Source organism: Nannobrachium achirus (assembly GCF_963921795.1).
Source record: "Nannobrachium achirus genome assembly, contig: SCAFFOLD_210, whole genome shotgun sequence".
Lineage (NCBI taxonomy): Eukaryota > Metazoa > Chordata > Actinopteri > Myctophiformes > Myctophidae > Nannobrachium > Nannobrachium achirus.
In genome coordinates this window covers 63,121-75,012 of record NW_027664989.1, presented here as the reverse complement: position 1 = coordinate 75,012, position 11,892 = coordinate 63,121, and the positions used below count along the sequence as shown (strand labels likewise).

At 41.1% G+C, this 11,892-nt stretch overlaps 1 protein-coding gene across 1 annotated transcript; it reads right to left on the bottom strand.

The window, feature by feature from the left end:
• Window positions 1-726: 726 nt before the first annotated feature.
• On the bottom strand, window positions 727-11,514 carry LOC308280680 (sepiapterin reductase-like; the record flags this gene model as incomplete). The annotated part of the gene is made up of 4 exons (XM_080755003.1): window positions 727-917; window positions 2,713-2,887; window positions 4,082-4,197; window positions 11,445-11,514. The coding sequence occupies 4 exons, from the start codon at window positions 11,512-11,514 to the stop codon at window positions 727-729; spliced, it is 552 nt and encodes a 183-aa protein (XP_080611129.1).
• Between the last annotated feature and the right edge of the window lie 378 nt (window positions 11,515-11,892).

Below are 11,892 nucleotides of genomic sequence, written 5' to 3'. Positions count from 1 at the left end.
CCTCCTAAAAACAGACCAGCAGTGAGTGACTGAGTCTGATTTTAGGCTATACATTATCGTGGCTGCGCTGGACTGGTGTACCGAAAATAGCCAATCTACAAGCTCAGACACAGTCACAACAGCGTGATGACAGATTCATGCACTCGACATGTTGTGAGCTTGTAGACTATCTGCTATTTTTTTCCGGCACTTTACACAGCATAAATTATTATAATTAGGCATATATAACACTACAGTTGATAATGCGAATATCCTATGATCTTTGATAGAAATATCAACACATTCACGTTCAGTGGAGCCAGTCGGACGGCAACGTGTCTGCGTCAATGACGCCGTCAAGACGCAGAGCAACGCGACGCAGCCAGTGGAGCCCTGGGGTAAGATGCACCACAATCTTTCATGGGCAGATGTGACTTATGGGGCCTAGTAGTGTTTCTGTAAATAGTAATGAAGACATTGCCGGCTTATTGTGTCTAGAAAGACACATTTAGGCACTTGCATGCATGCACTGAAATCAAAGACATTAAAATCGCTAAAACAATAGAAAGAAGTAAATGAAAATATTTGAACACTCATCCTTTCTTTTCTCTAATTACATCAAAAATATGAACCCTTGTTGTAAAAAAAAACAAACAAACAAAGTTGTCCTTTAAGGGGAAACCTTGAAATGTGAAATTTTGAGAAACACTCAAACACACTAGATTGATTAGTTTTGGAAGCGGTGTCCTAGATGTCATAGAAGTCCAGGTGCTGTCCGGACGTGAACTCGTCTCTCAGCAGAACTTGCTGTAGCTTGGAGCAGGAGGCCTCGCACGTGAGGACCTGGCCCTGGGAGAACATCTCCAAGAAGGACTGCTTCACGCTGGGATCTGCCGTGTTGGACCTGGCCTCAACCAGCATGGAGGTATCTAGAATACCTGAGGACATTAGTATTAGTAGTGTTATTATTCTGCCGACAGAGGCTAAAACATAAAAACAAATGGAAATAACTCAACTTCACATGAAAAGGTTTGAGAACCACTGACATAGTAGTCTCTCAAGAACAGACTAACTGAGCTCCATTTAAGTGAAAAGGACCTTTTATTTGACGATGGCTAGCCAGATTGCTGACATAGAAACACAATGAAAAAACCTTAGAAGGATTCAAAAGACACTTCGAGCTGGAAGAAGTTAATAAATGGCCGAAGCTCCCCAAAGAGCAAATGGGTTAAAGCAATTGACTCACCCAGGTAAGGGTAATATGCAAGTTTAGTAAGGACTGCTGCACACTGGGATCTGCTGTGTTGGACCTGGCCTCTACCAGCATGGAGGTATCTAGACACCCTGAGGACATTAGTATTAGTAGTATTATTATTCTGCCGACGGAGGCTAAAACATAAAAACAAATGGAAATAACTCGACAATGTTAAGGAACTCGAACGGGAGCAGCCTTCCCCCCACCATGGTGCCTTAGGCTTATATTGAATTAATAAATACAAATATATAAATGACATGTTTAATAAGTTCAGAATCAGGTGGTGTAAACCAGGTAAGGGTATAAAGGTAACTAAGGGATTATATAGGTTAGGTTTGACTTTCATTCAAAGAAACTGGGTGTGCTCTTTGACTCAGAGTTCAAACTTTGAAAAGCAGGTTAATGCAGTAGTCAAAGTTTCTTTCAACTCCACTCCATAGCAAAAATTAAGCCATTCCTTTCTGTCCACGATCTTGAAATCAACATACATGCCCTCATAACATGTCGATTAGAGTAGACTACTGTAATCCCCTCTACATTGGGATCCGCCTCCAATTGGTCCAGAATTCGCGCCTTCTCTGTTGCAGCGCCCGTGCCGTGGAACAACATTCCATTCTCCGTTAGATCTGCTCTCTTTTAAATCCAAGCTCAAACACCTGTTTTACTCGCAAGCATGTGAATACTCCTGATACGTTCTCCTTGCTTTTACCTCTTCATTTCCATTCGATATACGGTTAATTTTTCTAGTATGCCTCTATCTTTTTATTTGTTGTACTGATGAAATGATTATATAGCACAACGTTGTGCTTCATAAATACACATGATTTGATTTGACTCAAGGGGTTAGGGTAAGGGTTAACTCAACAGGGTAAAACGTCATTCCCACCAGGCCCGATAAACGTCGCCGTTCACATCAATTATGTCGGTGTTATCATTGTGGTGTGGACGCTACCATCCACTCTCATCCACTTCAATGGAGAAATATATCTTTTTATCGTTATCTTTATCACGCCGGGTGGGAATGACGCTTAAAGGAGTAATTCACCCCCAAAATGACTTTTTTTCTATTGATTACTCACGCCATGGAGACTTGAGTTCAATAATACTTTTTGGTATTTTCCGCATTCTTAAGACAAAAATGTGATTATAGTAAATGTACCCCCATTGATTCCGGATGGGGACCCGAATGCATTTAGGTCACCATCCGGAATCAATGGGGGTAAATTCATTGTACTCACATTTTTGTCTTAGGAATGCGACAAAAAACAAAAACTATTCTTGAACTCAAGTCTCCATGGCAAGAGTAATCAATAGAAAAAAAGTAATTCAAGGGGAGAACTACTCCTTTAAGGGTTATAAAGATTAAAGATTGTGGTTACACAGGGGTAGTATTGACTCACCAGGGTAAGGGTAAGGGTTAGTATTATTTCCACACCCGGGGCTAGGGTTAGGGTTATACAGGGTTAGCATGGACTCACCCGGTGCGTAGTTGAGCACCCTGACATCTGGCTCCTCCTCCGCCAGCACACTGAACATCATGTCCCGGGCAGCCTTCCTGGTGCAGAGCAGGACCCAGGATGGGAACGGCTTCACCGCAGCCAGAGAAGAAACGTTGACCACCGTACGATTCAGCCCTGCGCGCTTTGGAAATGCCTGTTAATAAAGATCAGGGTTCAGCAACCTTCTTGAAATGAAGTGCCATGTTTTTATTTTCTAGATAGTCAAGAGTGCCATGTCAACAACAATTCGGATTTTGATTGTCGGGACATTGTTATAATGGTCATTAGACTCAAGAGCAATACCCCACCTATCTCCCCGAGTCCCTCCCCAGTCAGAGTTCAGAATTTTTATGAATGTAGAATTATGTGCAGGATGTAATTTGCTGCAAATTAGGTGACTTAATTGAATTGACCACGTTTAAAACAATATTTGATTTTAAAATAAAAATCCTCTCACAATTCTGCCAGTGATCACCATCCCCTGTGCCAATGTGCACCCATGCCTAAGGTACTACTACTACTATCCATAAGACGACTGCTGCTGCTCGACTCCTTACTAATACCAAGAGAGTGAAGCATATCACTCCAGTTCTTACACTGGCTCCCTGTGTGTCAAAGAATTGGAGGGAGAGGGAGTGCATTTTACGGCAGCGGCAACTGCCAGCAATCAATCCGCGGCACCTCTGCAGCAGACATTGTCTGACGGTACCTAAAGCCTAACCTCAGTACAACTATGCCTAAACCTAACCACCGTCGGTCCGTGTTGTCGGCAGTTACCGGCGACGCCGTGTCTGACACCGGTGCCGGAGAATGCACTCGCTCCTTCTGAAGAATTGATTTAAAAAACATGTCTAATCTTTACGATATCACTAACCATCCATTCCAGACCTCTCAGGTCATCAGGGAAAGCTTTCTGTCCCTAAATATGAATGTGGGGAAGCAGCATTTAATTGTTATGCGCCAGCGCCACATTATCTGGAACAAACTCCCTGAACACTCTTATTTTGTTCTTTATTTTTTTCTCTTTTGCAAGGTAACGTATCTACAGTATAATGTCTTACTTATTTTGTTCTATGCATCCTAATGTAGTTTTATAATTGTTTTATTGTGTTTCCTTTGCTTGATGTTCTGTGTTAAGCACATTGAATTGCCTTGTCGTTTATATGTGTTCTATAAACAATATTTCCTTCCCTTTGCCCACTACTACTACTGCCACAAGCACCTATTACAGTTAAAACATAAAACATTTATATTATTTAAAGTTTTCAAATCTTACCTGCAGCACAGCAGTTATTAAAATGTATTTTACATAAAAACGATAGTTTTATATCATTTGAATCCATCTCACCAGCAGCACAGCGGCGGTCAGACACAGAGCAGAGCTGATGTTCAGTGACAGATATGAGTCCATGTCCTTCATGTCTGTAAAGCTCCTGGCATAGCGGGACACGTCTCCAACAGAGGCTGTGATGACATAAGAATTCAAATTTAACAACACATCAACATAATGTTTACATGTCCTCTTCTCTAGACCAGTGGTTCTCAACCTGTGGGTCGGGACCAGAGATGGGAAGTAACGAAGTACAAATACTTCGTTACTGTAACGAAGTACATTTTTCAGTACTTTGTACTTTACTGAGTAATTATTTTTCTGAGTACTTTTTACTTTTATCCGTTACATTTTAACACAAGTATCTGTACTTTTACTCCGCTACATTTTCAAAACAGGCTCGCTACTTTGTTTTTATACCGGTATGTTAATGTTGCGCCGATGCGTGGCAGATCAAACAAAATGATTAGAGCGCTTGATCATCATGCATACAGGCTGCGATGACGCTCTGCTGCTGCTGTGCTGTGTCAAGTAGGCAAGGGAGGGCAAGCACCGGTCTATTTACTTCCTGTAGACTAACAAATAAAACTAATCATATAGGCTACATAATAGCCTCATACCTTGTGCTCTTATTTTGAAATCCGCGGTTTTCAGAGTCTGGTTTAATTCTACCATCATGACAATGCTGTGTAAACCATTCATCTCGTCGTGGCTTTCAAACATGTCAACACGATTCACGTGGATTCTATAACTCTGGATTATGAACACGACTTTGGCCATGTAATGCACACGCGTTGGAAATGCGTTCTTTTTGAAGCTCCGAAGTTTAGGTGAGTCAGTGGCAGTGCTTTTTAACTCATGCTGGATAAAGTGTAGCCTTGAAACGGGCAACCTAGATAAAGTAGTGCTTCTGTCAAGTTCTGTGTGCATGAAAAAATGGTCTGCAGTCTGCACAACTGTAGCTTCGGTCATCTTTGCCTCGCAAAAGCCTTTAGTGTGTGTGTGTGTGTGTGTGTGTGTGTGTGTGTGTGTGTGTGTGTGTGTGTGTGCGCGCGCGCGCGCGCGTGCCATCATGCGCTTGCATGCATGCGTGTGACTGTGTTTGAATTGATTGATTGAATACTTGATTAGCAGTTCGCATAGCAAAAGCACGACTACAGTATGGCTTACATTGGGGTCCAGTGACAGACATGCAAAATATCTTACAGTAACAGTCAGAAATCTGTCTGTCTGTGGATGTGAGATGTATTATAATTATAATTGAACAATGAAAACGACATTCTTATTACGAAACCTTATCTGTATTTTAACATCAGTCATAATGGTGTAGGACTACTTGGTGGTCAATTGACACTTAAAAAAAGGGTTACAAAATTGTGGGTTATACATTTATTTTTTATAATATTAATGATTGTACTATATTATCTGACTATAACTGGTACTCAGTCTAAAAAAAAACACTGCTGCGTTTAGATTTCAAATCATATACGTGTGTTTGGTGGGGATCTTTTAATTTTAATATCCTTCAAATTCTAGAAATATACGGTAAAAATACTTTTACTTTTACTTTAAAAGTACTTTTCAAAGCACATACTTTTTACTTTTTACTTGAGTAATTATTTGGAATGAGTACTTTTACTTTTACCAAAGTCGTTTTTTTCACAAGTACTTTTACTTTTACTTAAGTACAGAATGTGAGTACTTTTCCCATCTCTGGTCGGGACCCACAAATAATTTTGGGGGCTCCCCAGATGATTAACTTAATGTGCAACATTGTTTTCTCACTCAACAGTAAACAAACCAACATTAGGTTTAAGTGTATAGAGGGTATCTGTACATTTCTAAATTGACAATTTACAGACTTTTTAATAGCTCTAAAATGACAAATTAAACAATGGCCAAAATTGTCAAATATTAGAGGCAGAAATTGTGAAAATGGCAGATCTACATGCTCACAACACCGGATGCAATGTGTATTGCACAACTGGACATCAATGGTGACTAAGCTGCCCTACGGGCACCGGTCTGGGTTCTCCAACATTACTTCTGAGACTCCTACATTCAATCCCTCATATACTGTGCACACCCCTGGGCACAGGACTAGTTCATATATTTTATTAAATAATCATAATGCAATCATACACTAGCTCAGGGGTCTACAACAGGGGGTCCTCAGAGTTACTACAGGCCAGGGGGTCCGCCAAATCTTTGCGTGATAAGATTTTCATTTTTTACATCAACCACTTGAACTCTAGCATCCCTATTCTGAGGAACATGAGCCATAAATAGCTGATCTACAAGCTCACAGCGCCTGAGTCGCAACAATTGTAGATCGGCTATTTTCAGCAAAGAGGTGTACTGTAGAGAGGGAAAGAAGCAAACCAAGTACAAAGCCAGAGGTCAGGAAGATAGCGGAGAGAGATTTGATGCAGGGACCCCCACTTCATTGTATACAATTGTGTTGCAGATTAAACTGTTTCATAGATTTCATAGATAGCTTCCTAAGGGGTCCTTAGCGTGAAACATGTTGAAAGCACTAGTTTATTCTGAGCTTTACTGTACAAATGTCATTCTAACAACCGAAGCGTAGCATCTAATTCCAGTTACAGACTTTCAGCATTTTTCTTTCTGCATGTTAACTCCCATCTCCTGGTGAGATGGAGATAAAAGTGGGAATGAGGTTACATGCCTATTATGATGAATATGATGATATAATGAGGTTACATGCATATTATGATACATCTGTATGGTAGAGTATGTTAATACAATATATGGGGCAGTTGTATTTTGTTTCCCTGCTCTTCTAGAGGGGGGCTAGAGGGGGCTTTAGCCCCCCCCTGGTAAAGGCTTAGCACCCCCTAAGCCCCCCCACCTCACACAGCCAATTGTGATGAAAAATATTTAAGGAACAAATAAATTAAATAGGCCTATATATGAATATGTGAAAGACAATTGACTGACTTCTATGTAAACCATAGTCCAGGGGTAGACATTAAGGGAAAATTGCCACTGGGCCAGTGGATTTTCAAGATCACTGGCCCCACCATTGTAACCATTGGCCCGGAACATTTTGTCAAGTTGTCCCATAAGGATAATGAACAAGTGTGATCCTGAATTTCTCCCTAAAATAAAAATCCCCTTATTTACCCCGATATAGGCAAGTGCATATATGAAAAAAATGCACCTTACCCAAAAATAATTGCACAGTTTCTCAACATTTTTTTGTATTAGGTCTCCTTAATAACATACTAAAAGTTTACCATAGTTTGACCACTAGAAAGGTGTAATTTTCAAGACGGTGTCCAAGATGGCCAAATTAAGAAATATTACACGAGATGGTGTGCTTTATAAATACAAAATAAAAAATAAATATCGATTCAAGGCAATTAATAACTACACTCTTTGCATTGTTGTGAATGAAAGAATGGGGACTTTGTCCCACTGCATAACTCCGCCCCCTGTAGCAAAAGAGAAGGCTGGCCAGTCAGGGACCAATCAGAACTCTGACAAAGGGTGAATTGCGCTTATTGTGGGAGCGAGCGAGCATAGACCATATTCACATGATGGCGGCCATCTTGCTATAAAGTCAATGAAATTGACTTTATAGCAATTTGCCACTCTATAAGGTGCAGTTTTCAATGCAAATTTCAAACATGACTGAGGTGAATATTGAACCACTTGCTTTATCGTCAATATCATCATGCCTGCGTTGCCTCAGGAACGAGCCTAAAGGCGAGTTCTGTTGGCAGCGCAGGAGTGCAAGTGCAAGTGTAATATTGAGATTATACAACCGTTGCCCTTAAAAAAAACATCAATTTAAGTATACCCCACGGAAATGTCATAGCTCCCCTACTGCAGGAGTTTTCAACTGGTGGTCCGTGGACCACATGTGGGCCCTGATCATGCGTTCAGCAATATAGGAAAGTGAAGATGAATTGATTTATTTTCATTCTTTTTTATTTTGGAAAAATAAATGTCCAGACGAGACTCAAGAGTCACATGAAGTAGTCCTTTGTGAAGTTCAGGATGAGTTGTCAAGCTGAATTTCCAGAGCTTACAGTAAAAACGAAATTGCGTCACAGATGCAACCATTGTGAGCTTGTAGATCACTCTTGGCTGCGGCGTTGGGAAGTTGTGGATATCCAAGAAAAGACAGACAAGGACCACCCGTTAATCATGTCATGGTCCACTAGTGTTCCATGGACCCAGGCCCGGCTGCAGGATGAAATGACTAAGGGGGCTTTTGAAAATTGTGAGGCGGCACATATTTTTTTATATAGGCTAGTAATAATGAACATTCTTTTTATTATCTATAATACCTACAACAGATGCCAGTTTTTGGGAGCTGAAATAACAGCCGTTGCTACTGCGCTGTGGTTTAGGTGATTTTAAATTGCGGATTAAACTGTATTTCAATACTGTTATTGTAATCTCTATGAAAATAGTAATATTCAGCCAATATTTGTGTTGTTTTTTATATTTTCTTGACTTAACATAGAATATAAACTGAGGGGGCACAACTTGCAACTGAGGGTGCAATGCCCCCCCAGGCCCCCCCGTAGCGCCGGGCCTGCATGGACCACAAGTTGAGAAACAGGTCACTCAATGACTGGTGACCTAAGTTGTAGCTGACAGCAGTTGTTACTGGGAATCAAGAACTTCCACAGAAAAGCTGTTAGAATCTCAAGAAGGGGAAGTGATACCAGATTGCCTCAGTTATCATTATAGGAAATGTGCCCATGTAATAAGGTGTGTCTGCTCAGTCATACACAAGTTACAACACAGTATATCAGGCTGGATTAAGGACTGTTAATTTTATAGTCTTAGTCTTCTGAAATTGTTTTAGTCTAGTCTTAACCACAAAGTAGCGAAATCTTGTAGATGTAGGCTTTTGGTCTGAATAAATGTGTGTTATTCAAAAGACTAAAGGGCTGTATTTTGATTGTCTTATTAAAGTACCAACTCTCCTTATCGTAAAGGCCTGTCCATACTGTCTCCGACGACCAAACCTTTCGTCGGAGAGTTCAGACTTTCTGACATGCAGCTTTCCGAACTCTAACTCGGGATAATGCTTTTCAGAAGATGCGAGTGACGTCATTTTGTAGTTGAACCGGACCTTTCAGACGAAAAGTTCGGCGGTCGGAGACAGTATGGACAGGCCTTTAAGTTAAAAGGAAAAACCACTCATTTTCAATATTGAACTATATCATCAGCGATTTTTTTCATTTCAACAAATATTCACTGTGTATTCACTCTATTGTGTTCCGAAATGTTCCTATTTATCATGACAAAGCAAAAAATAAATACAAAATAAAAAATAAATATCGATTCAAGGCAATTAATAACTACACTCTTTGCATTGTTGTGAATGAAAGAATGGGGACTTTGTCCCACTGCATAACTCCGCCCCCTGTAGCAAAAGAGAAGGCTGGCCAGTCAGGGACCAATCAGAAGACTGACAAAGGGTGAATTGCGCTTATTGTGGGAGCGAGCGAGCATAGACCATATTCACATGATGGCGGCCATCTTGCTATAAAGTCAATGAAATTGACTTTATAGCAATTTGCCACTCTATAAGGTGCAGTTTTCAATGCAAATTTCAAACATGGCTGAGGTGAATATTGAACCACTTGCAGCGAGATGCTCTGCGGTTTGGGGGCAGACCACCCTGTCTTTGATGCAAAATATGACAGGGCTCATGTGTGTAACACTACGTTTTAATCATAATTAACAAGACTATTTCACAGAAATGTTAACAGAACACACAGCACAACAGGGGAATTATGTGAAATTATTCTATTTTCAAGGCATTATTTTCACTGGCCCCACTGGGCAAGTGCTGGGTGCATTCTGCTGGCCCTGGCGGTTTTAAAAGTACATCCGGGCCACCGGGCCATTTATAATGTCGACCCCTGCCATACTATAACACTGTCCTTTTTATGCTGGAAAGCATCTTCAGCCTCACAAAAACCCTATTCGATCACCTACAGTACTCAGATTTGGAGCTGACAACTGCCAATGATCTGGTTTGTTCCGTTATCCATACTCTAAGCCAGAGCAGTTTCTGGGCCCATGGGGGCTCTAAGCATGATTCTGCTATGGGGCCTTCCTGCGAGCGCCCGCGAAAAAATAATAGGCCTAATATTTTTTATCATTTTTTTAATCCATTTTATAATGGAAATATATATATATATATATATATATATATATATATATATAAATTAATAAATAAAAAACGACAACAACAGGCAACTTATTTTTGCTATGTTTGATTTGTTATTTTCTTATTTAAATAAAAAATGAAATCTTCCCCATAGGGGTGCTGGAACACCTGCAGCACCCCTAGTTCCCATGCTGTTCCCATGCTCCTGCACAGTGGCCACTGTGCCAAAACATCACATTCACTTTCTCTTTCAGTGGTGTGGAGATGCGCCAAAGAAAGTCACCACAGTTTGATTTGATCATTGCTTATAGTCAATTATGAAGGGATTTAAAAAATTAAAACGTCTCCATATTGCTTGGGAAGTCTACTTCGCAGGGAAACCGTGGCCTTTGCGATTCGCTAATCGCGAGATTTCGCATCGCGATTTCGGTTTGAAAACGATTAACCATGCAGCAGTAGTTCTTTTCTGCTGAGGAGGGGCGGTGGGGGCCCTTTTGATCGGCGGGGGCCCTACGCAGAGTGCGTAGTCTGCGTATACGGCCCGCCGGCGCTCTAAGCGAGAGAATCTCGTTTGTCATATTCCTTTCTAGTTTATTTATTTTTTCCTTCACTAACTTTTTGACACTGCACTATTAGGTTGTGTTAGTAGTTTTGGGTATTTTTGCTTGTGTTTGACATGACAGTGAGATACTTGTTGCACTAACTAGCATTGACTGCTATGGTCACTTTTGATTTGATTTGGACACTGTACTATTTTGATAGTTGTGCTTAACAGTTTCCATGCCACAGAGGTAGATTGACGAGAATCATTAATTAGGCAGCCAGGCCACAGACGAAGATTGACGAGAAAAGCACTTAACAGCAAGTACCCCTAGCTGACAATCTTCCCCACCCTGTGACAAAGTTTGGGACTTCTAACTTATTTAGAAAAAAAAATATTACCAAATATATTCACACCATCTCAAAATCTAACATTTTCACATCACAAAAACAGCAGCTGTTCCTTCCAACTACAAACTGCTCTCTCTCTACAGCAGAGATAGAAAGACGCTCGGCAGAGAGCTACGGAGAGAGAAAAAGAGACGTGTGCACACACACACACACACCCACACACACACACACACACACACACACACACACACACACACACACACACACACACACACACAACCCTAACCCGCCGTCAGGAACGCTTTTTGCCTTTTGCGAACATCCTACCCGGAGAGTGGGGGTTCTGTGCTGGTCTCTCATCTGTTTGCTTCTCAACCGTGGAAGAAGGTCCAAGCATCGTGTTGAAATAAAGAGTTTATATCGCTCATGGTGTCAGCCAGTGCATTATTTTCCCCACCAGTATGCATCGTGTCTATACCACGTGACAACCTTCCCCGGAATGCTAAAACGCAGGGGACTGTCTGAATAAATTAGTGATTTAAACCTTTTATTTCAACACGCTGCTTCGACTTTCTTCCACGCTTGGAGAGTGGACAGATGGGGGACTGTCATGGGACCTGTGCTTTCTTGATCGAATGTTCACAAAAGGTAAAAAGTGGCGAAGAGGCGGGCGTTCTCCCAGCAGTCTGATAAAGAGAGGAGCTACATAGAGCGAACCAGCAGCTCGTGGTCTCGGTTGCTACTCCACGCGTCCAAAGTTTATTATCCAATATCC